The following is a 25,981-nucleotide window of genomic DNA, read 5'->3' on the forward strand; positions in this document are numbered from 1 at the left end:
TCGGCCCGCCCCCTCTCTCTCCTGATTGGCTAACTGACTGTGACAGCAGCAGGAGCCAATGGCGCCACTGCGGTGTCTCCACCAATCAGGAGGGAGAGCCCTGGACGACCGAGGCACTCATGTACATGGCTGGATAGAGATGGGTCTCTGGTAAGTATTTGGGGGGGGCTGCTGCACACAGAAGGTTTTTTATCTTAATGCATAGAATGCATTAAGATAAACATTCTGCCTTTATAACCCCTTTAAAAGAAGAAATGTTTAAAAAATCCAAAATTTATACTGCTAATTTGTATTAAACTGCAGAAAAAAAATGTTAAGATTTCAGTTTTATATCTCACCATACTTTTCTTTTACCACCCACTATACTATTCAAATTGAAATCCTCCTTCATCTGCACAGGTCAGAACTTTTGAGGCTCTTCCGTGTCACAAAATCATGATAGCGGTGCCTTCAAATTTGTGCCCGCTCATGGAATGGTGACAAACTTTTACCTTTAAAAATCTCCATAGGCGATGTTTAAAAAATTCTACAGGTTGCATGTTTTGAGTTACAGAGGAGGTCTAGGGCTAGAATTATTGCTCTCGCTCTACCGATCGCGGGGATACCTCACATGTGTGGTTTGAACACCGTTTTCATATGCAGGCGCTACTCACGCACAGGTCAAAAAGACCTCAGATCTCATATTTACACTAAAATGCAATTTAAAAAAAAAAAGTTAAAAAATTGTCATTTAAAATTTTTTTTTAAAAAGGCCCTTTTAAGAGCGATGGGCAGAAGTGACGTTTTGATGTTGCTTCCGCCCTGCAATGGTATGGACACAGGTGGGGGCTATCTTCCCCTCACTCGTCTCCATACCCAGCATGTGAAAGGATCCGATCGTCTCCGCCGCTGCCGACGGCTCCAGTAAGCGGCGGAGGGCACCGGAGCGTGGCGGGAGGGGGGGGTGCCCCTCTCCCACCACCGATAAAAGTGATCTTGCGGTGAATCCACCACAGAGACCACTTTTATCTGAAAGCGGACCGCCGGCCAAAGAAGAGGATACCGGGGTTATGGTAGCTAGCTGCTGCCATAACAATGATATTCCTCTTCAAAGTTAGGAGGTAGACTTTTACACAGCGTGGTCACATAGAGAGGCCGACATGCAGGGAGCACCTTCAGGCGTTCTGGAGCCTAAATTACACCTCTAATTTGCTGACTACCTCTTGCACTTTTGAAGGCCCTGGAACACCAGGACAGTGGAAACACCCCAAAAATGACCCAATTTTGGAAAGAAAACACCCCAACGTATAATCTATGGGGCATATTGAGTCTTTTGAACATGTTATTTTTTTTTCTACAAATTTTTGGAAAATGTGGAAAGAAAATGAAAACGCATTTTTTAACACAAAGTTGTCCATTTATACAATATTTCTAACACGTAGCATGTACATACCAAAAATGACACCCCAAAATAGATTCTCCTACTCCTCCGTATGGCGATACCACATGTGGGAGACTTTTCCACAGCCTGGCCACATACAGAGGCTGAGTACGGCCCGAGTATGGCTGGGTACGGCTGAGTATCGCCGAGTATGGCTGAGCATGGCTAGGTACGGTTGAGTATGTCTAGGTACGGCTGAGCATGGCTGGGTACGGCTGGGTATGGCTGAGTATGGCCAAGCATGGCTAGGTACGGCTGAGTATGGCTGGGGGTGGATGGGATGGCTGAGCATGGATGGATGGATGAGTATTGTGGAGCATGGATGGCTGAGCATGGATGGGTGGATAAGTATGACAGAGGAATGGCTGAGCATGGATGGCTGAGTATGGCTGGCGGGATGACTGAGTGTTGTCCATTTATACAATATTTCTAACACGTAGCATGTACATACCAAAAATGACACCCCAAAATAGATTCTCCTACTCCTCCGTATGGCGATACCACATGTGGGAGACTTTTCCACAGCCTGGCCACATACAGAGGCTGAGTACGGTCCGAGTATGGCTGAGTACGGCCCAAGTATGGCTGGGTATGGCTGAGCATAACTCGGTACGGCTGAGCATGGCTGAGCACGGTTGAGTATGGCTAGGTACAGCTGTGTATGGCTGGGTGCGGCTGAGCATGGCTGGGTACGGCTGAGCATGGCTGGGTACGGCTGAGCATGGCTGGGTACGGCTGAGCATGGCTGGGTACGGCTGAGCATGGCTGGGTACGGCTGAGCATGGCTGGGGGTGGATGGGATGGCTGAGCATGGATGGATGGATGAGTATTGCGGAGTATGGATGGCTGAGTATTGCGGAGTATGGATGGCTGAGCATGGATGGGTGGATAAGTATGACAGAGGAATGGCTGAGTGTGGATGGGGGGAATGGCTGAGGGTGAGTGGGGGGTTGGCTGAGTGTGGATTGGGGGGGGATGGCTGAGTGTGGATGGGGGGGGGATGGCTGAGTGTGGATGGGGGGGGGGGATGGCTGAGTGTGGATGGGGGGGGGGATGGCTGAGGTGTGGCTGGGGGGGATGGTGAGTGTGGATGGGGGGTTGGCTGAGTGTGGATGGGGGGGTTGGCTGAGTGTGGATGGGGGGGATGGCTGAGTGTGGATGGGGGGGATGGCTGAGTGTGGATGGGGGGGATGGCTGAGTGTGGATGGGGGGGGATGGCTGAGTGTGGATGGGGGGGGATGGCTGAGTGTGGATGGGGGGGGATGGCTGAGTGTGGATGGGGGGGGATGGCTGAGTGTGGATGGGGGGGATGGCTGAGTGTGGATGGGGGGGGATGGCTGAGTGTGGATGGGGGGGGATGGCTGAGTGTGGATGGGGGGGGATGGCTGAGTGTGGATGGGGGGGGATGGCTGAGTGTGGATGGGGGGGATGGCTGAGTGTGGATGGGGGGGATGGCTGAGTGTGGATGGGGGGGATGGCTGAGTGTGGATGGGGGGGGATGGCTGAGTGTGGATGGGGGGGGATGGCTGAGTGTGGATGGGGGGGATGGCTGAGTGTGGATGGGGGGGATGGCTGAGTGTGGATGGGGGAGATGGCTGAGTGTGGATGGGGGGGGGTTGGCTGAGTGTGGATGGGGGGGGTTGGCTGAGTGTGGATGGGGGGGGGGTTGGCTGAGTGTGGATGGGGGGGGGTTGGCTGAGTGTGGATGGGGGGGGGTTGGCTGAGTGTGGATGGGGGGGGGGTTGGCTGAGTGTGGATGGGGGGGGTTGGCTGAGTGTGGATGGGGGGGATGGCTGAGTGTGGATGGGGGGGGTTGGCTGAGTGTGGATGGGGGGGGGTTGGCTGAGTGTGGATGGGGGGGGGTTGGCTGAGTGTGGATGGGGGGGGTTGGCTGAGTGTGGATGGGGGGGTTGGCTGAGTGTGGATGGGGGGGGTTGGCTGAGTGTGGATGGGGGGGTTGGCTGAGTGTGGATGGGGGGTGGCTGAGTGTGGATGGGGGGGATGGCTGAGTGTGGATGGGGGGGATGGCTGAGTGTGGATGGGGGGGATGGCTGAGTGTGGATGGGGGGGATGGCTGAGTGTGGATGGGGGGATGGCTGAGTGTGGATGGGGGGGATGGCTGAGTGTGGATGGGGGGGGCGGCGGGGGGGGGGGGTGGCTGAGTGTGGATGGGGGGGGTGGCTGAGTGTGGATGGGGGGGATGGCTGAGTGTGGATGGGGGGGATGGCTGAGTGTGGATGGGGGGGGATGGCTGAGTGTGGATGGGGGGGGATGGCTGAGTGTGGATGGGGGGGATGGCTGAGTGTGGATGGGGGGGATGGCTGAGTGTGGATGGGGGGGGGGATGGCTGAGTGTGGATGGGGGGGGGGATGGCTGAGTGTGGATGGGGGGGGGGATGGCTGAGTGTGGATGGGGGGGGGGGGATGGCTGAGTGTGGATGGGGGGGGGATGGCTGAGTGTGGATGGGGGGGATGGCTGAGTGTGGATGGGGGGGGATGGCTGAGTGTGGATGGGGGGGGGATGGCTGAGTGTGGATGGGGGGGGGGATGGCTGAGTGTGGATGGGGGGGGGGATGGCTGAGTGTGGATGGGGGGGGGGGATGGCTGAGTGTGGATGGGGGGGGGATGGCTGAGTGTGGATGGGGGGGGGATGGCTGAGTGTGGATGGGGGGGGGGATGGCTGAGTGTGGATGGGGGGGGATGGCTGAGTGTGGATGGGGGGGGATGGCTGAGTGTGGATGGGGGGGGATGGCTGAGTGTGGATGGGGGGGGATGGCTGAGTGTGGATGGGGGGGGATGGCTGAGTGTGGATGGGGGGGATGGCTGAATGTGGATGGCTAATACAGAGGGATGGATGGCTGGATGAGTGCTGCAGTTGTCACTGAGCAGCTGTGGGCACTACACATCCAGCCCACATCGCTGCTGTATCCGTTCTCTCCCCTCTCCTCTCTCACTGTACGAAGAGGGGAGAGAAGAACCAGACATGATGCCAGTTTCTTTACATGTGATCGCTCCATCATTTGACGGAGCGATCACGTGGTAAACGCCCGCTGTCAGCGGCCATTTACCATGTTCCGTGATGTGCCGGGTCCTCTGGACCTGGTGGTCATGGATACTCCCCTGTGTGCGCCATTCTGGGGGGACGTCAATGTACACCCTCCCAGAGTTATCGAGCCGCACTGTAGCCGTCATTCGGCTATAGTGCGGTCGGCAAGTGGTTAAACTATTCCCCTGTGAAGCGGAGATTTATTATTAGGTAGAGAATCTATGGTCCTGGCAATCTCTGTTTCTGAAAAGGGAGAGTTGAGTGTCTCCAATTAATCTACTGTCAAATGAAGAAGTTTAATCTTGTCTAGAAAATCTGAGATCAGGGAAGGGTGTAGGTTGGATTGTATTAGGGTCCTCTCGTAGATTATAGAGAGAACTATAACAGCTAAATGCATCTGCAATAGCTTGTGGGTTGTGCATTTGTTCTTGAGTGGTGGGGTGTATGACATAGGGAATCTTGGTTTTGTGTCTATGCCCTCTAAGGCGATTGGCTAATAGTTTCCTGGCCTTGTTGCTGTTTACATAGTAAGATATTTTGAGTCGCTTAGAAGCTTTCTCAAAGTCATCAAGTAAAATTAAACGTAGATTATACCTAAGTTGTGTTAGTTGTTCCTAGACATGTGGGGATGTGTTTTGTTTTGTTCTGGTCTTCTAGGGCATGAATTTTAGAAGTTATATCTTGTATTCGCTGCCACCTCTATCTCTTAGCCCTTGCTCCCATTTTGATAAGCCCTCTCATATACGCCTTATGGACATTCCAAATAACAAAAGGGTCTGAAACAGATTTTGCATTATATGTAAAAAAATCATTTAGGTCCCTCGTAAACATAGATTTGGAGGGATCAGCCTGGAAAAGCCTCCAAAGGAAATTAGAATTGACATTTGGAGAATCGTCAGCTGAAAGCGTCACCGAGGCCTGATCAGATCAAGTTATGGTATTGATCCTTGGTGTTTCAATTTTAGGTATCAACCATTTATTTGTGAGAAATAGGTTGAGTCTTGTGTAAGCTGTGCCGTGCAGAGAAAACGGAATAGTCCCTTACCATGCCATGAAGGCCACTCCAGGCGTCATAGAGTTCATGGGCATGTAGTAGTGGTTGAAGTGAGTGTTGATGCCTGATAGGAGGGAGATTGAAGTTCCTACATATTAGGAGAAAGCCTTTTTGTACTTGATGGATTTTTTTTAGAACTTGGTGTAAAAAGCGTGGTTGATGCTTATTAGGTGCGTAGTTATTGACTTATAAGTTGGTGTCACATATTAGGATAAGATACCTCCCTTGGGGGTCTGCTATCTCTTTGTGCAAGGTGAATGCAACTGTGTCTCTAACAGCCGTTATTACCCCTCTTTTTTTGGCCAAGGTATTTGCAGTAAAGATATGGGGGAACATTGGATGGGTACATTTGGGCATTAATAGACTGTGTATATGAGTTTCCTTGGCACAAAGAACATCGCAGTTATGCTGGGTTGCTTCATTCCACAATGATTTCCGTGTTGCCGGGTGATTGAGACCCTTGGTATTAATGGTTAGAAAGGTAACTGTCATTATAACATGTATAGTGGGTGCAGCATGTGTTTAACACTTACATCAGGTGGCAAGTTTTTCCACGACTTTCCGGAAATGCTGCTGTATCCCAGGTGATTCTTAAGATGTGAGTACACTTCAGCTTGATTCCGTGTAGACAAAATGGAACCGCAAAGCTAACTGCGGATATAAACAGTAAATGATTTGGTGAACAATAGATAAAAGAAACAACAAAAAAGAAACAGTCCATATAAACAGTTGTAGGTCATGACGACCTGGGTGTAGCATATAGCCGCTCAAACTTGGGGGGGAGGGGGGGGGGGCGTGTACTGTGCCCATTAAACCATTCAATGATGTCTATGAGCCTTTTTGGAATTGACCAGGTGCCAGTCCTCCATGCTACGTTCAGGACTGCGATTGTTGGACGCCTGTAGAGGGTCATCTAGAAGAATTTGCCACGATTTCAACAGAGCTAGGCCCTTTGTGAAAGAATCCACCGTATGATCCTTTCCATCTTTGGTGATGATCAATTTTGTGGGGAATCCCCATTTATAGGTGATTTTGTGGTTCCTTATTGCCTTAGATATGGCATTGAGATTTTTGCAGTGTAAATTGGGACAGATCAGTGAAGAACTGCAGATCTTTGTACTGTGCAGGGAGATGTTCCTTGTTGCGTGCAGCTAACATTAGGCATTCCTTTACATGAAAGAAATGTAAGCGCAGGATAATGTCCCTTGGCACTTTGTCAGGGAGATAAGAGGGTTTTGGCAATCTATGGATTCTGTCCACTATAATGACCAGTTCTTTGAGATCAGGCAGAATGGAAGTGAACAGTTGAGCTACATACTTGCGTAGATCTGATTGCAGGATTGATTCAGGGACCCCTCCTGGTTTTTAGGTTGTTCCTTCTGGAACGATCCTCAATATCAGCTATTTTGGCTTTAACTGTCTCCATCTCATCTTTCTTAGTGTCATGGGCATCAACAAGGCTGTTAATTGTGGTGGCAAACTCCCCCATCTTTGTTTCAACATTATCTACCCTCGCTGACACTGACTGTATTTCCATCCCAAACTTGTGTACACAAAACATCATATCAGCATGTAAAGAGCCCCCCCCCCCCAAGTGAAGGCATTTTAACAACATCAATACCGGACACTTTCACCCCCTTCCTGCCCTGCACTTTGACTTTAACCACTTAAAGACTGGACATTATAAATCCCCTTCCTGCCATTTTTCATTTTTTTTTTTTTTTTGGGCACAATTACACTTTGAAAGACAATTACCCATGCATGCAGCACTGTGCTCAAATACATTTAAATATTATTTTGAAACTGAGCGTGCTTTCCTTTTGTGATATTTATTCACCATTGGGTTTTTTTTTATTTTTTGCTATATAAAATAAAATATACCAGAAAAAAAAAAAACTTTACACATAATTTTTTCTTCATAAATCGGTGTATATTATTTGGCCTGTGTGAAAGTTAAAGAGTCTACAAACTATGCCCATCTAATTTCTTGAGGCTCTAAAATGCCAAGACAGTACAAATACCCCCCACATGACCCTTTTTTGGAAAGTAGACAGTACAGGGTATTTATTAAAGTGGTTGTAAACCGACTTTAGCATTTCCAGGCAATCCCCTATGATAGATAATGCAATGTTTCCAGTGTATATGCTTTATTTAAAAAAAAAAGCCTCTGTATACCTTATTTCCGAGCGCTGCTCAGCGCTCATGTGACCGGCCACCTCTCCAATCTGACAGCTACAGCAGGAGGGGTCGAGTATCTCCCGCTGACATCAGTCAGGAGAGGAGAGCAGAGGAGGAGAGAGACGGCTGGTGACGTGAGTGCCAAATGGCACTCGGAGATGAGGTATACAGAGGCATTTTTTTTTAATAAAGCATATACACTGGAGACATTGCAATATCTAACACAGGGGATTGCCAGAAAATGCTAAAGTTATTTCAGCAGGGGAGGGGCGGGCACTTTCACGAGCTGACAGGCAGGGATGGAGGTAGGGGGAGAGGAGGACAGAGAAGAGAGCGGATGATGGAGGCACTTAAACTGACCATGGTGTCAGGGCTCAGCAGCCCTGATAAACTGTGGTCAGTTTAGAGGGGGGCAGGGGGCAGAACAAGGCAGGATCAGCCAGGCATTTCATGTGATACAAAGGGCCAAATTACACAGCACGAGCACTGTGGTGTTCTAAATGCTTTAAAGGGACAGAATCAATTTTTTTTTTTTTTTTTTTAGGTAACAAACGCTTTAAGAGGCATGAGGAGTTTTTTTAAGTTGCAATTTGTTCTCTACAATACTTTGGAAAATTATGAAAGTAAAATTTTTTTTCACAAAATTTTCATTTTAACAAATTATTTGTCACGCTGCATACTCATACTTAGAGTTGTACCTCAAAACACATTTTGTGATACCTGGATAGCACGTGTGAGACTTTTTCACAGCCTTGCCACATAGAGAGGTCCAAAATCTAAAGAGCATCTTAAGGTATTCCAGCGGCATAAATTACATGTATAATTTCCTGACTACCTATCACATTTTTGGAGGAGTGGAAATACCCACAGAATGACCACATTTTTTGGAAAGCAAACACCCCAAGATATTTTTTAAGAGACATCATGAGTATTTTGAAAATGTCATTTTTTGCCACAAAGTTGTCATTAACAAGATATTTCTAACACACAGCATGGACTTAGAATTACACCCCAAAACACATTCTGCTACTCCACCTGAGTACGAGGATACCACATGTGTAGGACTTTTTCAATGTTTGGACTGATTATGTGCCTTATGCCGTGTACACACGGGCGGACTTTTCGACCAGACTGATCCGACGGAACGAATCCGTCGGACAATCCGACCATGTGTGGGCTTCATCGGACCTGCAGCTGACTTTTTCAGTCGAAAATCAGACGGACTTTAGATTTGGAACATGTTTCAAATCTTTTTGCCGGACCCAGTTCCTATCGAGAAATCTGCTTGTCTGTAGTCTAGTCCGACGGACAAAAACCGAAGCTAGGGCAGCTATTGGCTACTGGCTACTGGCGGTGAACTTCCTTATTTTAGCCCGATCGTACTTCATCACATATGAATCCATCGGACTTTGGTGTGATCGTGTATAGCCAAGTCCGTTCGTTCGAAAGTCCGTCGGAAAGACCGTTGGACCTTTGATGCCGAAAAGTCCGCCCGTGTGTACACTGCATTACATTTCAACCTGTGTATCACAAACGTCAACCAACATTTGTATAGAAAAAATGTACTGTAATGGTCGCCTCTATATGAGTGGTCAGTGCAGAGCATAGTGTAGCTTCACAGCAGCCCTTGTTCCTAACAGTCGAACTGGCTTAACCTATTGGTACATGGCTACCCCCATAGCACAATGCTATGTTCACTGGCCAGGAAGTTCAGGAGGCAGAACAAAGGGTTATCTAAGGAGTACCTATGGTTCCATTAGTGCAGTTGTTTACAGAGGATGGGTGGGATTGATGTCTCGCAACAGTGTACTCAGTACGTTGTACAGATGGATCAGTACTGGTGCCAGGCAGAGACATGGTCTGCAAACAGGCAAAGGATTGGTCCAGGCAGAAGGCAGGAACATCAGGCTTAGGGCCTTGTTCAGGTAAGACCTGAATGCAGGGGTAGAGACTTCTTCCCACCCAAAGCTCTTCTAAGCTACTGGACTCCAGACCTTGATCCGGGATCCCAGAGAAGACCAAAAGCTTTGGATTTCTCTGCTATAAAACAATAATCTGGAGCCTCTCGCTCTGCATGCATGAGACCTCTTTGTTGTCTTCAATCCCACTACTTCAGTGGCCTCGCACTGTTACAATGGTCAAAAGATCAGTCCAGGTGGCAAGATAAATTCAGGGGGAAGGCAGAAATATAGACAATAAACCGGACAGGGTCAGTTCCGGTGGCAAGAAGAGGCATATTCAGTTGGTCAGTATACAGGCAAATGGTCCGTCCAGGCAGCAGGCAGAAATGTAGTTGAGAAAACAGGCAAACGATCAGTACACATGACATCAGATACCGGGAAATGGCAGGTACTCAGACACATGAGAAACATCTTCACCATACCTTCAGCACTTATATCAAAGTGAGGTATGGTAACAACGGAAGCAGTCTCCTGAACAGAAGCCAGATTGTGAGGGACATTGAGGGCAATAGTAATGGGTGTCGCACCTTATTCTATTACTGGTACATACACAGCATTTTTTGGGGGATTTTCAGCCTGTTTTGAAAGGAGGGATAATATTGGGGAAATGTCTCATGCAGCCTGTTCTCTGCATCAGAACAAAGGTGTTCAGGTGCAGGGTCTACCTGATAAATAAGGGCTGTTCTCTTGGTATTTTAGGTGGGAGCCAAGTCTTTCTGTTGACTTATATTAGATGATGTAGAAGTTGTAAAAGGCTAATTTTTTGTACCAATGATTGGATCTTCTGGTGGCTAAGTAAGACCATCATTTGGTCTAATGATGTACAACTCCTATGGACTTAATTATAGGCATGTATTCAATCAGGTTTTTGGACCAGACTGTACCTCCCTTGGATTTCAACTGAGATGTCTTCGTGGATGGAAGAAAGACATACACATTCCATGTATCCCTCCATTTAAAGTGGTTCTAAAGGCAGAAGGTTTTTCATCTTCTGATTTGTCACAGCTATCACATGGTGCAGGGCCAATTTCATAAGCTATATTCAGGTGATTTTAATGTTTCAATAAATCTGGATGTTTTATCGGAGTGTAGCCTTCCAGATTTTTTGAGTTTTCCATGCATACAGTTATACAGTGGCTTGCGAAAGTATTCGGCCCCCTTGAACTTTTCAACCTTTTGCCACATTTCAGGCTTCAAACATAAAGATATAACATTTTTATTTTTTGTGAAGAATCACCAACAAGTGGGACACAATTGTGAAGTGAAACGAAATCTTTTGGATTTTTGAAACTTTTTTAACTAATAAAAAAATGAAAAGTGCGGCGTGCAAAATTATTCGGCCCCCTTGCGTTAATACTTTGTAGAGCCACCTTTTGCTGCGATTACAGCTGCAAGTCGCTTGGGGTATGTCTCTATCAGTTTTGCACATCGAGAGACTGAAATTCTTGCCCATTCTTCCTTGCAAAACAGCTCGAGCTCAGTGAGGTTGGATGGAGAGCGTTTGTGAACAGCAGTTTTCAGCTCTTTCCACAGATTCTCGATTGAATTCAGGTCTGGACTTTGACTTGGCCATTCTAACACCTGGATACGTTTATTTGTGAACCATTCCTTTGTAGATTTTGCTGTATGTTTGGGATCATTGTCTTGGAAGATAAATCTCCGTCCCAGTTTCAGGTCTTTTGCAGACTTCAACAGGTTTTCATCCAGAATGGTCCTGTATTTGGCTGCATCCATCTTCCCCTCAATTTTAACCATCTTCCCTGTCCCTGCTGAAGAAAAGCAGGCCCAAACCATGATGCTGCCACCACCATGTTTGACAGTGGGGATGGTGTGTTGAGTGTGATGAGCTGTGTTGCTTTTACGCCAAACATATCGTTTTGCATTGTGGCCAAAAAGTTAGATTTTGGTTTCATCGGACCAGAGCACCTTCTTCCACATGTTTGGTGTGTCTCCCAGGTGGCTTGTGGCAAACTTTAGACGAGACTTTTTATGGATATCTTTGAGAAATGGCTTTCTTCTTGCCACTCTTCCATAAAGGCCAGATTTGTGCAGTGTACGACTGATTGTTGTCCTATGGACAGACTCTCCCACCTCAGCTGTAGTTCTCTGCAGTTCATCCAGAGTGATCATGGGCCTCTTGGCTGCATCTCTGATCAGTCTTCTCCTTGTCTGAGCTGAAAGTTTAGAGGGACAGCCAGATCTTGGTAGATTTGCAGTGGTCTGATACTCCTTCCATTTCAAAATGATCGCTTGCACAGTGCTCCTTGGAATGTTTAAAGCTTGGGAAATCTTTTTGTATCCAAATCCGGCTTTAAACTTCTCCACAACAGTATTACGGACCTGCCTGGTGTGTTCCTTGGTCTTCATGATGCTCTCTGCGCTTTCAACAGAACCCTGAGACTATCACAGAGCAGGTGCATTTATACAGAGACTTGATTACACACAGGTGGATTCTATTTATCACTATCAGTCATTTAGGACAACATTGGATCATTCAGAGATCCTCGCTGAACTCCTGGAGTGAGTTTGCTGCACTGAAAGTAAAGGGGCCGAATAATTTTGCACGCAGCACTTTTCAGTTTTTTAATTGCTAAAAAAGTTTAAAATATCCAATAGATTTCGTTCCACTTCACAATTGTGTCCCACTTGTTGGTGATTCTTCACAAAAAATTAAAATTTTATATCTTTATGTTTGAAGCCTGAAATGTGGCAAAAGGTTGAAAAGTTCAAGGGGGCCGAATACTTTCGCAAGCCACTGTACATACTGGATTGGCACCCAAATGTGTGAGGGGTATTAAGGACAAAAGCAGCAGACTTCTCTTAAGCAGCGGCTTATTCTTTACTATTAAATAAAACTGTTACAGGGGGATTTAAAAAAAATGCTGTGGCAAATGTGGTATGGCAGATGTTTTAGTGAAATCCATGCCAGTCCAGTTAAACTGTCTTTCAAAGGTTAGGCAAGCCACTTTTATTTAAACAAAGTCCACAGACCCAGCTGGCCACACAGGGATTGTCCAACAGCAAAACAAAAAGGGGAAAAATACTAAGCCATCTAGCTGTCTCAACTTGTAGCCCTAGTCCCCAGGTCTTTGGTTCTCCTGGCTCACTCAGCCTTTAGTTGCAGCATCTCGCTGCACGGGCCCACTCCTGGAATAGGGGTTCTCCCGACAGGCTGGGCTCTCTTACTCTCCCAAGATGTACAGACTCCCTCCAGTCTCCTGGAATCGCTAGTCGCCTCAGCTTTCCCAGTCTCCCCAGACTCCCTAGACTTGTGCAGCTGTCCCAGCTCTCTTAGACCTGTGGGGAGGGAGTCCCCTCATCATGGGGTGCAGCCTCTTGGCAGGAACACACGTCCCTCATGGTAGGAGCACACAGCTCTCTCCTGACCTGTCTCTGTCTCCAAATAGGAGCCCTAAACCATGATCAGGCCTGGTATGTAACTAATCTGCTAACCTGTGCACTCACACAGCCTGGTCTCCAACAAGCCCCAGACACAGGATTGAAGTCTCCATTCCATCTAAGTCACTATGAAGCCTTCAAGCTTCAGGCCCTGATCCATGTTTACCAAACCCAAAGAAAACTGATATCCCAGTGATCGCTGCTGCTACCGCCACCCATGTCTAGTGCAATGTACATTCCTAGCATCAGTAAGAGCCAAGTTCCAGGATGATGTAAATATCCAACACAGGCTTGGAAGTTACATCCTTATTGGCCAGCGAGTGCCTGAAAATAGACATTCTGCAGATACAGCTCCACATTAATGATAGTCACAGATTGCATTATATGTCATCTTTGTTTTTCTATGGTTTCACTGTAAGCTACTGTAAATGATTCATATTTCAACTGAATCATGGAATATTTGCTAACCTTAATTTAATTTACTAACCTCTGTACAGGGCACCTGGAGTGTGTCCTGAATGACAGGTATATTATAGCACCTGTGTCAGTGAGGTAGAGTTGGAGAGAGTGGCCTCCATGCTGTGAGCAAGTGAGGAGCTCTCTGGAATTAAGATAATGCTGGTTGTTGAACCCCTGTGGCCTGTCCAGGTCCCTTAACAAGGAGAAACCCTAACGCCAGTGTGGGATCAGGAGGTTGGCGGTGAGCCTGCTCTATAACTACATTGTGCCAGAACTTTGGACTGTTTACTTGTTTGCTGAAGAGAGCTATTTTGGCTGTTTTTTTTTATAGAAAGGCTCATTGCTTTTACCCATTCGACTGGCTGATTTTTCCCGAGCTACACCATATCGCACATCTTTGAAGTGCCAGGGTCAATGTAACTATACATTTGAAGTTAAACCTAATCCTCCTATCCTTTATAGCCAAAGGATACGCCTTTATCCTTCTGTTTGATCTGCAGTTGCCATGTTGCTGACCATATGATCAGTTATGACACAAGTCTTTTGATGGCTTGACAGTTCAGTTATGAGTACAAGCAACCATGAGAGTTAGAGTTCATGGCATGCTTTGAATGTGACTGTTATGGTAAACAGTTAAATTGGGTTTAGTTCCGCTTTAATTTTGTATTCAGTTTGGTAGGTCCTTTCTCTGCTTAGCTGTTGGTAAACATTTTGTTTTTGGTGACTAAATTGTGTTTCTCCACTGGAACAATATATTATAACGCAATGACCTTTTATAGTAATTTAGTCTCCATTTTACCTATATCGCTATAGATAATGATACGACGGAGCAGCAGCCCAGCAGAATTAGAGTGGCATGCAGATACCCAGCAGACCAACGAAAGAAGTGCTGATCATGAAAGAGGTAATAGAGTAAGGGCATCGCTGTGTGATTTTCTAAGTATTCTCAAATCCTGGCAAATATGGGTAGATTAGGTGACCAGGTTGACCTTGTGTGTTGGTAGTATAATGAGTGGGGTGACGCAGAGGTTGGAACAAAGGTTAAACTAATATTGAAAAACATTTTTAGGGTGGGTTTTGTCTAATCCAGAAACTTTTTTCTAAGTAACTGCTGGAATTTTGTATCTTGCCAGTAGAGAATTGCATCTCTTTCTGCTCATAAAGCCATATCATTGACAACTACAATTTGGCTCTTTAAAGTGCATTTAAAGCCAATTTTTTTTTTTTTTTTTTCATTTTGAAAAGCGTTGAGAAGGGTTACTACCCCTGTCAGATATTTATTGCAGTCTGTGCTCCTGTTGGAGGAGATTCATCTTTTGTTTGTCCTGGTAACCATTGTCCTCAAGACCGAATATGAAAAAAAGTCAAAAATTTTGAATTCTCTCCAAAACAGGTACAGAAGGAAAAACTTCTAGAGCAGAAACTGTTTTTCGTTTGCTTTTGTTATAAGTATCTAAGAGGGGATTGTCTTCACTTTGGAGAGATTACCCTACATTTCCTGTTAATTGGGGAAACCACATGTGCTTGGTCTCTTTCATTTCCTGACCATTAATTCTTCTGAATCGCTTTGTTAATTTAAATCTCTTTTCTAACAAGCTTTCACTTTTTTTGCAGTTGATAGTGTCAGCAGTGATATGACAAATGGATACAGCCGTGATACCGAGATTTATCTTATGCCTTGGCAAAATTGTGACGAGGACCCTGAGATTGCTACACCTACAGATGTGGCAATTGACCAAGATGCAAGACAATGGCTGCAGCTCAGTCCTGCCGACGCTGCACCTCTTACAGGTATTTACTGGTTACATCTTAAATTTAATGTCAAACTTTAAAGCGGTATTAAACCAAAAAACAAAAATGTTATTTATTTCAGCTTACTAATCATTAGATGTGGTGGCTACTTTGTTTTCTTTTTTTAGGCTTTTCCCCCTCTATTTTTACCTGGTGATCTAGCCATTAACACACCTCCTGTATTAGAGTGCCCCCACTCTGGATGAATGAGCACAGGATGCCCCTTTGGACTGCAGCATTGTTAATTTGGGGGGAGGGTTGTCAGGAATGAGCAGCAGGGATGATCAAATCTGTGTAGCTACACTGAGATCAGACTGTGTATTCTTTAAGTGAGATTTATTTACAGTGAACCATAACCCATCCAAACAACAGAAAACACAGCAAACATAAAGATCTAAGTGAATCATACCCCAATGATAAAAAATCTAACTAGCAACCTAACAGAGTAACAACCTAAATAACAAACTGTTATATACTATACATAGTATAGTGCACACATAGTGCTATACACTATATACACAAAATGGGGAACACGGATCAACCGGTTAAACTATAGATGCAGATAACAGATGGGAAGGGTGAAGCAGGTCTGGGATCAGGAACAAGAGGAGCAGATAAGAGGTAGTAGGGCACAGGATACAGGGTCAGAATCAAAATAAATGGCACATAGTCTCAGTCAGCAGAACAAAACACTAGAGCGAGAAGCGCTAGTAGGGGAGGACCTAAATACCCTCCCAGCAGCCAGCATCAGGTGGAAACTGATTACTGGGATCTACTGGCTTCTGGGAGACACCTACCGGTGAACACTGGAACTACAACCTTCTGCCCTGGGAAGTACAGTGCCACCAGCAGATGATTCAGGTCCTGTGAGTGGGATTGTTAACTGTAATATCAGATTTAAATACACTAAAAACTTGAAGCCAAACTCCAGCTAACTATTTAGAAGCAGTTACAGCAACAGATTTTTTTTTCCTTTTTGGGATAAAGGTTTTGCAAAACTAAAAGTATAAATAACAAATAAAAACTGTAGGCTTGTAAGTACCCTTGTCAGTGCTAAATGCTTTGTCCCATTCCTGTAACTGCTACAATCTGCAAAAGAGCTTGTTGTTTTGAAAAACTAGAAGAAAGAAAGCCAAAAAAAGAAAACAGATGCAACCATCCTCTCTAAGTATTGGTAAACCACAATAGAATAAATGTTTGCTTTTGGGTTTAAGTACGCTTTACCATTTTAAAGCCTAAAAGATTTTATGATTTGGTGTATATGTACACTACTGTGTAAAAGTTTTAGGCAGGTGTGAAAAATGCTGTAAATTAAGAATGCTTCAAAAATATGAGTGTTCACTGTCCACTGCAGACACTCATTATTGTGCCTCCAGCTACAGCCAAATATTTCAAATTTTGATTCATCAGTCCTGAGCACCTGCTGCCATTTTTCTGCACCCCAGTGCTTAAGATTTCATGCATAAGTGAGTCACATAGCCTTGTTCCCACGTCGGAGGTATGGCTTTTTGGCCACAATTATTTCATGGAGACCACTTCCGGACAGTAGATGGGTGTACCTGGGACCCACTCAATTCCGCCAGTTCTGTGCTGATGGCACTGCTGGGCATCTTCCGATGTCGAAGGAAATAAAGCATGAAGTGTCTTTCATCTCCTCCATTGTTTCCTTGGCTGACCACTGCATCTATCGACCTCAACATTGCCCGTTTCTTTGTGCTTCTTCAAAAGCGCTTGAACAGCATATCTTGAAACCTCAGTCTGCTTTGAAATCTTTGCCAGGGATAGACCTTACTGATGCAGTATAACTACCTTGTGTCTTGTTGCTGTGCTCAGTCTTGCCATGGTGCATTACCTGTGACATGAAACTATTTTCCACTACCTCACCTTACTATCAGAGTTTGGCTGTTCTACGCCCATTTTTAAGCCTCCTACACAGCTGTTTCTGTTTCAGTTAACCACTTGCCGACTGTGTCACGCAGATATACTGCGGCACGATGGCTCTCCTGGGCGAAATCCTGTACGGGTACGTCCTACCCGTTTTCGGCCACCAGAGGGTGCGTGAGCGCCCACTGCACTAAGTCACCGGCCACGTGCGATCACGAGCGCCAGCACAGGGATTTGTATGTGTAAACACACAAATCCCTGTGCTATCGGAGGAGAGGAGCTATATCGTTTCTTCCTACTAAGTAGGAAAAACGATATGGCTCCTCTACTAGTCACTCACATCCCCACACAGTTAGGACATGCTGAGGGAACACACATTTAACCCCTTAATCGCCCCCTTGTGTTAACCCCTTCCCTTCCGTTAACCCCTTCCCTTCCAGTGACGTTTACACTGTAATTAGTGCATTTTTATAGCACTGATCACTGTATAAATGTCAATGGTCCCAAAAAAGTGTCAAGTCTCCGATCTGTCCGTCGCAATGTCACAGTATCGCTAAAAATCGCAGATCACCACCATCACTAGTAAAAAAATAAAAATAAAATAAAAAGGCCACAAATCTTTGCCATAGTTTGCAGACGCTATAACTTTTGCGCAAACCAATCAATATACTCTTATTGCGATTTTTTTTTTTTTTTTTTTATACCAAAAATATGTAGAAGAATATATATTGGCCTAAACTGATGAAGACATTTTTTTTTTTTTTTAAACTTTCGGGGGATATTTATTATAGCAAAAGTAAAAAATATAGTTTTTTTTTCAAAATTGTCGCTCTCTTTTTTTGTTTATAGTGCAGAAAATAAAAACCGCAGAGGTAATCAAATACCACCAAAAGAAAGCTCTATTTGTGTAAAAAAAAAAGGACGCAAATTTTGTTTGAGTACAGCGTCCAACGACCACGCAATTGTCAGTTAAAGCGACGCAGTGCCAAATTGTAAAAAGTGCTCTGGTCAGGAAGGGCGTAAAATCTTGAAGTGGTTAAAGAGCAACTCCACTTTTGTTGAGATAATCTCTGTACATTGCAGGGATTTTTTCAAACTTTGTTGCAGATTTTTACATTTTGTTATTCTGAAGAAAGAACTTTTTGCGTCCATGTGCAGAGTTAATCTGTATGGGAGTGGTTTTATAATTATCAATAAGCCGCTGCACCTGCAGGGCTCTATTGAGGAAAATGGCAAGGACTGCATCCCTTTAGATGTGATTTCCCTTTAGGATTATCTTACCAAAATGATATTTTTTTTGCAGGGGATGCCATAAATCTGACTTGTATCTTACTGCAGATTTCTGGGAAAATCAGTAAGTCAATCAGTCAAGCAAGAATTTATATTTTCAGAGGGCACTCTGTACACCATCTGTATGCAGTATGCCACCAGGTAGCCATATTGCATTGCATTATACAGAAAATTACAAAGCTGCAGATTGAAAAATTATATACCTGACTCTAATCCTACAAAATTCCTGACTTTGTGCAAGTGTACAAAGTGTGTAGGTGTAAGAATTTATCCTGGTTTGAAGCCAAAGGGTAGTCACACCAAATATTAATTATATTTAGATTTTTCTTCTGTTCCCTCACTTTGCATTTTGTAATTTGATAAAAATAAACCATTTGACCATTTGCTTACTGGGCACCTAAACCCCCCTCCTGCCCAGATCAATCTTCAGCTTTTAACGCTGTCCTTCTTTGAATGACAATTGCATGGTCATACAACACTGTACTCAAATGAATTTAAAAAATTTTTTTTTCCCCACAAATAGAGCTTTCTTTTGATGGTATTTGATCACCTCTGGGTTTTTTATTTTTTGTTAAAAAAATTAAAAAAGACAGAATTAAAAAAAAAAAAATACAAAACCATTTTATATTTTAATAAATTTTGCAAACAGGTAATTTTTCTCCTTCATTGATGTACGCTGATGAGGCGGCACTGGTGGGCACGGACGAGGCGGTGCTGGTGGGCACGGATGAGGCGGCGCTGGTGGGCACGGACGAGGCGGCGCTGGTGGGCACGGACGAGGGGGGCGCTGGTGGGCACGGACGAGGGGGGCGCTGGTGGGCACGGACGAGGGGGGCGCTGGTGGGCACGGACGAGGGGGGCGCTGGTGGGCACGGACGAGGGGGGCGCTGGTGGGCACGGACGAGGGGGGCGCTGGTGGGCACGGACGAGGGGGGCGCTGGTGGGCACGGACGAGGGGGGCGCTGTTGGGCACGGACGAGGGGGGCGCTGTTGGGCACGGACGAGGGGGGGCGCTGTTGGGCACGGACGAGGGGGGGCGCTGTTGGGCACGGACGAGGGGGGGCGCTGTTGGGCACGGACGAGGGGGGGCGCTGTTGGGCACGGACGAGGGGGGGCGCTGTTGGGCACGGACGAGGGGGGGCGCTGTTGGGCACGGACGAGGGGGGGCGCTGTTGGGCACTGACGAGGGGGGGCGCTGTTGGGCACTGACGAGGGGGGGCGCTGTTGGGCACTGACGAGGGGGGCAGTGATGGGCACTGGTAGGTGGCAGTGATGGGCACTGGTAGGTGGCAGTGATAGGGGTAGGTGGCAGTGATGAGGCACTGATTGGCACCACTGGTGAGCATTGATAGGTGGCACTCATTGTTTGCACTGTTATGTACTGGTGGGCGCTGATTTGTGGCACTGTGGGTACTGATTTGTGGCACTGTGGGCACTGGCAGGCGGTACTGGTGGGCACTGATTTCCTCACCCTATCAGCGCGAGAAGAAAAAAAACCCATTACCAATCTTCTGTTTACATCACGTGGTTAGCTGTCATTGGCTGACAGCTGATCACGTGGTAAGGGGCTGGGATCGACCCCTTACTCCGATCTGTGATCACCCGAGTGCGGAGAGCGTGCAATGGGGAGGATGTCTATTGACGGCCACCCGGCAAAGTGGATCCACGCTGTAGCCATCATTCGGCTATAGCGTGGATCTGAAGGGGTTAAATATATATTTTTGAAAGCATTCCTACTTTACAGAATTTCTTCACACCTGCTTAAAACCTCTCCACAGTACTGTATCTCATTACCCTGGCTACTCCTACTTAATGCAACATGAAATGGAGTGTTATTTTCTTTGGGTTACTGCATGTTATTATTACTGTGTATTTACCCACCGCGGGGAAGTCTTGCCAGTAAAGACACAAGCACCAATAAAAAAAAGTGATGGAGATTCCAATTTTTCCATACTGTATTCAAAACTTGGTAAAAACCTAATGTTGCAGGTAAAAAAAAAAATGTGTATTTATTATTTTTTCTTAGAAGCCTGCAGAACATTGCACCTGCGATCAGCAGATCATGGGTGCAATGTTGGGCGCCTGCAGACTATTCAGCTGTCTGCACTTACTCCCATACACTGGTGAGTAAGAAGAATAGATGAACTAGAAGAGCAATCACCTGTGCCCCCAGAGTTCATTTAGAACTACTAGTCGCCTGTCGCACTGGCAGACAAGACTTTTGTAGTTAGTTTGTCAATTCACAAAACTGTGAACAGTGCAGAGCCCCACACAGCCGTGTTTTAAAAAAAAAATTGTGATCGCAAGTACGGGGAGAGGAACCCCCGCATATTGTCACATTTGGTGATCGGGAAGGGGGGGGGGGTTACATTGTGAATACGGGTGTAACATGTTACTAAAGGTGAACTTAGCCTTTAACTTCCTGCCCTATGGACAAAACAGGAAGTAAGGCAATCTCTCCAAAATTATTCAAAAGCTCTCTTGTTAACAGAAACACTGTTCCGTTTGGAGGAGTTTCCTTTTATTACTGTTGTGATGATAATTCAGAATTAAGAAATTATGAAGAAATTAGATTATAAAGTCAACCACCTTGTGTATCCTGCCCACTGCAATAATATATAAATAACGAAATGATCACATGGATATATACTATATATTATACATACCTGCGATTATATATAACATCTCAAGTATGTTCATATGACCATTAAGTTATCTATATACAGTATATTTGCAGTGGGTGGGATATGTACGGTGGTTCACTTTATATTCCAATTTCTTCATTAGGATTTGACGAACAGTTTCTTTTAGCATGATTTTAACATATAAAATATACTGTACTTATTTAAACATTGTAGTGCTGTGTCTTTCCTGAGACTTTAAGCACCTTTTAAAAGTCCCACATTTTTTTGTGTATATTAATGCTCCTAATGGCTCGTAGCATCGTGACTTGGAGATGAGCAGTACATGTTCACATGTCAGTCACATGACCTGCTATAGATAAAGTGCAAAAAAGAACACTGAATAGAACAAAAGGCCTTTTATGGCTGACTTGTTCACCAGTCATCGCTGTGCGCTTTTGTCCTGTGGTTTTTGAAAGGTGTACAGTATAAAGCCTTTGTCCAAAGTCGTAACTTGTCTCCTGACAGAGACCTTCAGCTGCTGGCAGGTGTACACACACACATCCTATCCATAGTCAGTGGCTTAACCCATTCAATGGCATTGTTGATTCAGACACTGTTATCTCTCCTCGCTGTGCCCTTTGCCACCAGGCTTCTTGTATGCCCGTAACTTGGAAGATGAATGCTGGCTTTATTTATCAGCATTGTTGATATTTGCATGGTGTCTCGTGTGTACGATAGATCAGAGTCGAGTCCTGTAGATACACTCCCCCATTCACCCCCACGCAGCTGCAGCTCATTAAAAGGAAAATGTAAGGTAGAGGGGACAGGTGCTAGGAGGCTGCAAGACATCGGCAGTCAGCCCGGATGGACCGGCATTTATTAGTCAATAGGAATCCCATTGTTGTGTTCTTGGCACTGTTGTATAGCATTTAAGATAGCACTTATCAAAGCGCATTCATTCTGACTGCGGCACAGGCAGAGCTGGAACTTGCTGCCACTTATAGGCGCATGTACACATTCAGTTGCTGGCTTTGTTTCTCTTCATTGTTGGAGGAGAAGACACCAAACTCCATTATAGCCTGAGAGTATTTGTTAGAATTCTCAGCTTCTGTAAACATGTTTCCAGAGAGACCTGGCTGTTAAACGCTCGACCGACAAATAAGCATAGGGTCCATTAAATACAGAATGCCTAACAATTACCTTGGGAGCAGCACTTCAGCATTTTTTGACACCATACACTGTGTGACTGATTATCTTAGTTTGGCTTATGCTAATCAGCTGTCTCTAAAAGCTTCAATACTTTTTTTGTCATGAACTGTCTGCAAATGTGCAGGACCCTCTGTCAGCTGTAATTTGTCTTAGGGTCCATTTTGTTAATTAAAATTGCAATGTCCTTGCTACTAAACAACAACTACAGTTTCTAATGGTAGAGCTCTAAATATAATCAGTTTATAACAACTTTTTCTCAAGCTGGAAAGTAATAATTTGCTTATGAGCTTGCCTCCTGACCTAGATACCCAGAATTGTTTGTCAGTAATCACTTTGGTTTAAAGTAATTGGGGAACAATAGTATTTTTTGGGCTCATGCACACAGGTGTACAATTTACTGCATACAGTTGCGTAATTTAGACTGATTTGAACGTAACAGTATTGTATGCTATGGGCCTATGTACACTGCTACATTTTGGTCCGCAGTGTTTACCTGCATAAAGAAAAACAATAAAAATTTGCAGTTATGATCCTTTGGACCATATGTTATCTTGTACACAGGTAAACTTTGCACTAATGGTTATCTGTGTACATAGACTCCATTGGCTACCACTGCTGTTCAGGGCCAAATAAAATATCAACAATTTCTATCCAGCTGTGCCACCACCACTGATTACATACTATTGTATCCCCCTCAATAAGTCAGCCATGCAGCAGCAGAGCATGCTCTGAATGGCATCAGCCTTCAGACATTACCAATTGAATTAGGTCATTCTGCGCATGCGCTGTTGCTTCACGAGTGACTGATTTAGGGGGAGATCTAAACCTTATTTACAGACATGTTTGATGTCTGTTTCAGCACTTCTGTTAAGGTACCTACTCTGGCTTAAGTGTTGGTTTGTGGATCAAACATCCAAAGAAGGCTCTGACTCAAATGCTGTTTGCGGGCAGTCATCCCTTTGGCGATTCTTTAAACAAAATTCTTAAAAACCTTTTAGGTGGTAAGAGCACCTTTCTGCCCCAATCCAAGAATTGCAAGGAGTCTGGTTGTAAGGCAGGCCCTTCCTTCTCTGTGCATAAATGCATTTTTCGTGGCCTGGGGTACTTCAAGGAGAAATCCACAAAGCCTGCCACGTTGTCAGGATGTAGGCATCCCTGGCAACACAAGAACCCGAAGTCCCAAGTAAATACTACTTCTACATGAATGTCTGCCCCCACCATAACACCTGGGGGGGGCGGCACGGGTTAGTCGCAACTTCTATCATTTGCGGGTTGGTGGCTATCGCTTATTTCAGGCTTGTAAGTTCTGAAGGAGGTAGACTATGACTACAAAAAAAAGTTCCAATTCTTTCCTCCAGGATTATTTTTTTGGACTTTTATTCCAAACTGTGCCTCTCCCCTCAGCATCTGGTGGACCTGCATCCGGCGGTTAGGGGCTTCTTGTATAGGGTGTGATAGTTCCTTCTTCTGAAAGGTTCAGAGGTTTTTATTCCAATCTGTTTACAGTTCCAAAGAAAGAAGGTGTGCATCCCGTTCTGGATCTGAAGACCTTGGACGTCTTTGTGAATGTGCGCAAGTTTTGAATGAAATCAGTGCAGTCATTGGTAGCCTCTCTGTGCCAAGGGGGACCTCTTGGCTTCAGTCGACATCAAGAATGCCTAGCACCTCCCTCAAAATCTCTATCTTCTGCAACCATCAGAGTTTTCTTTGGTTTGTGGTGGGGGAGCTTCATTACCAATTCATGGTTCTCCCTTTGGTACTGGCTCTGCTGCAACTCCACAGCATCTCAGATGTGGGATGATTTGTTTTTATGAGCGGAGTCTGGCTTGGACCCGGGACAAAAAAATTTCAATTCATGATTCAGTCGCTGGAGGACTTCGGATTGATCCTAAATCTTTACAAGTCAGCCTCGCTCCCTTCCCCTTGTATGGAGTACCTGGGCCTTATAGTGGACACTACAGTGGCAATGGTGTTTTTCCTGCAGAGAAACTGTCTTTCTGTTAAATGACTGTCTTTCCTCCAGACTATCTTCATTTACTGTTGCATGAGGGTTCTAGGCCTCATGGTCTCTTTCTTCGAAACAGTCACTTATGCACAACATTACACCAAAACTCTGCAGTGGGACATTCTAGTAAAATGGAACAAGCTTCCACAGTCTCTGGGAAGGACCATTCCCCTGTCTCCCTGTCCTGGTGGATTCTCTCTGCCATACTGCTGTCCAGAATGTCCTTCCAACCACTCAGTTGAAGATCATCATGATGGGTACCAGCTTGTTCTTCTGGGTGGGTGGGGGGACACTGGGGCTGTTGTCGGTTCCTACAGTACTGTGCAGAGGTTTTAGGCAGGTATTTAGAAATGCTGTAACGTAAAAATGCTTTCAAAAATATATTTTTTTATTGTTTATTTTCATCAGTTTACAAAATTCAAAGTGAGTGAACAGAAGAAAAATCTAAATCAAATCAATATTTGATGTGACTACCCTTTTGGCTTCAAACCAGTATTATTTCTTACAGTTGCCCATTTTGTACACTTGCACAAAGTCAGGGATTTTGTAAGATTAGAGTCAGGTGTATGATTAACCAATTATACCAAGCAGGTGCCAATGATCATCAATTTCATATGCAAGTTTGAAACAGTCATTACCTGAAACAGAAAAAGCTGTGTAGGAGACTTAAAACTGGATGAGGAACAGCCATACTCTGCTACTAAGGTGAGGTTGTGGAAGTTTCATGTTACAGGTCACCATGGCAGGACTGAGCACACAAGATAGTTATACTGCATCAGCAAAATCTCTCCCAGGAAAAGGTTTCAAAGCAGACTGGGGTTTCAAGATGTGCTGTTCAAGCTCTTTTGAAGAAGCACAAAGAAACAGGCAACGTTGAGGACCATAGACATAGTAATTAGCCAGGGAAAATTAATACAGCAGATGAGACACATTGTGCTTACTTCCCTTCAACATCAGAAGATGTCCAGCAGTGCCATCAGCACAGAACTGGCGGAAACCAGTGGGACCCAGGTACACCCATCTACTCTCCGGAGAAGTCTGGACAGAAATTATCTTCATGGAAGAATTTTGGCCAAAAAACCATACTGACCTGAAAACAAGGTCAAGCAACTCGATTACACACAAAACATAGGAAAGGTGCTCTGGACTCATGAGTCAAAATTTTTAATATTTGGCTGTAGCAGGAGGCAGTTTGTTCACCGAAGGCCTAGTGATCGGTACAATAATAAGTGTCTGCAGGCAACAATGAACCATGGTGTTGGTTGTATTTCTGCAAATGGAGTTGGAGATTTGGTCAGGATCAATGGTATCCTCATTGCTGAAAAATACTGGCAGATCCTTATTCATCATACCATTGCACCAGTGAGGCATGTAATTGGCCCCAACTTTATTCTGCGGCAGGACAATGACCCTAAACATGCATATGTCATTAAAAACTACCTTCAGCATAAAAAAAACAAGTAGTCGTGGAACTGATGGTTTTTCCCCAATAGAGCCCTGATCTCAGCATCAAGTCTGTCTGGGATTACATGAAGAGACAGAAGAATAAAAATCTATTAACACTTCTATTTCTGAAAGCTTTCTTAATTTACAACATTTCTTTACACCTATCTAAAACTATTGCATAGTACTGTAACAAACGCCCCCTGCCCCCACCTATAA

The 25,981-nt window shown here is 45.1% G+C and overlaps 1 protein-coding gene across 4 annotated transcripts in view; it reads left to right on the top strand.

The window, feature by feature from the left end:
• RALGAPA2 (Ral GTPase activating protein catalytic subunit alpha 2) overlaps window positions 1-25,981 on the top strand; it is a 604,731-nt gene that overhangs the window by 173,423 nt on the left and 405,327 nt on the right. For all 4 annotated transcript variants that reach the window (XM_073628147.1, XM_073628145.1, XM_073628148.1 and 1 more), the window contains 2 exons: window positions 14,330-14,420; window positions 15,131-15,307. In XM_073628147.1, the coding sequence (XP_073484248.1) occupies window positions 14,330-14,420; window positions 15,131-15,307 (268 nt within the window). The remainder of the gene's footprint in view (window positions 1-14,329; window positions 14,421-15,130; window positions 15,308-25,981) is intronic.

The sequence above is a fragment of the Aquarana catesbeiana genome, linkage group LG04 (assembly GCF_042186555.1).
Source record: "Aquarana catesbeiana isolate 2022-GZ linkage group LG04, ASM4218655v1, whole genome shotgun sequence".
NCBI lineage: Eukaryota > Metazoa > Chordata > Amphibia > Anura > Ranidae > Aquarana > Aquarana catesbeiana.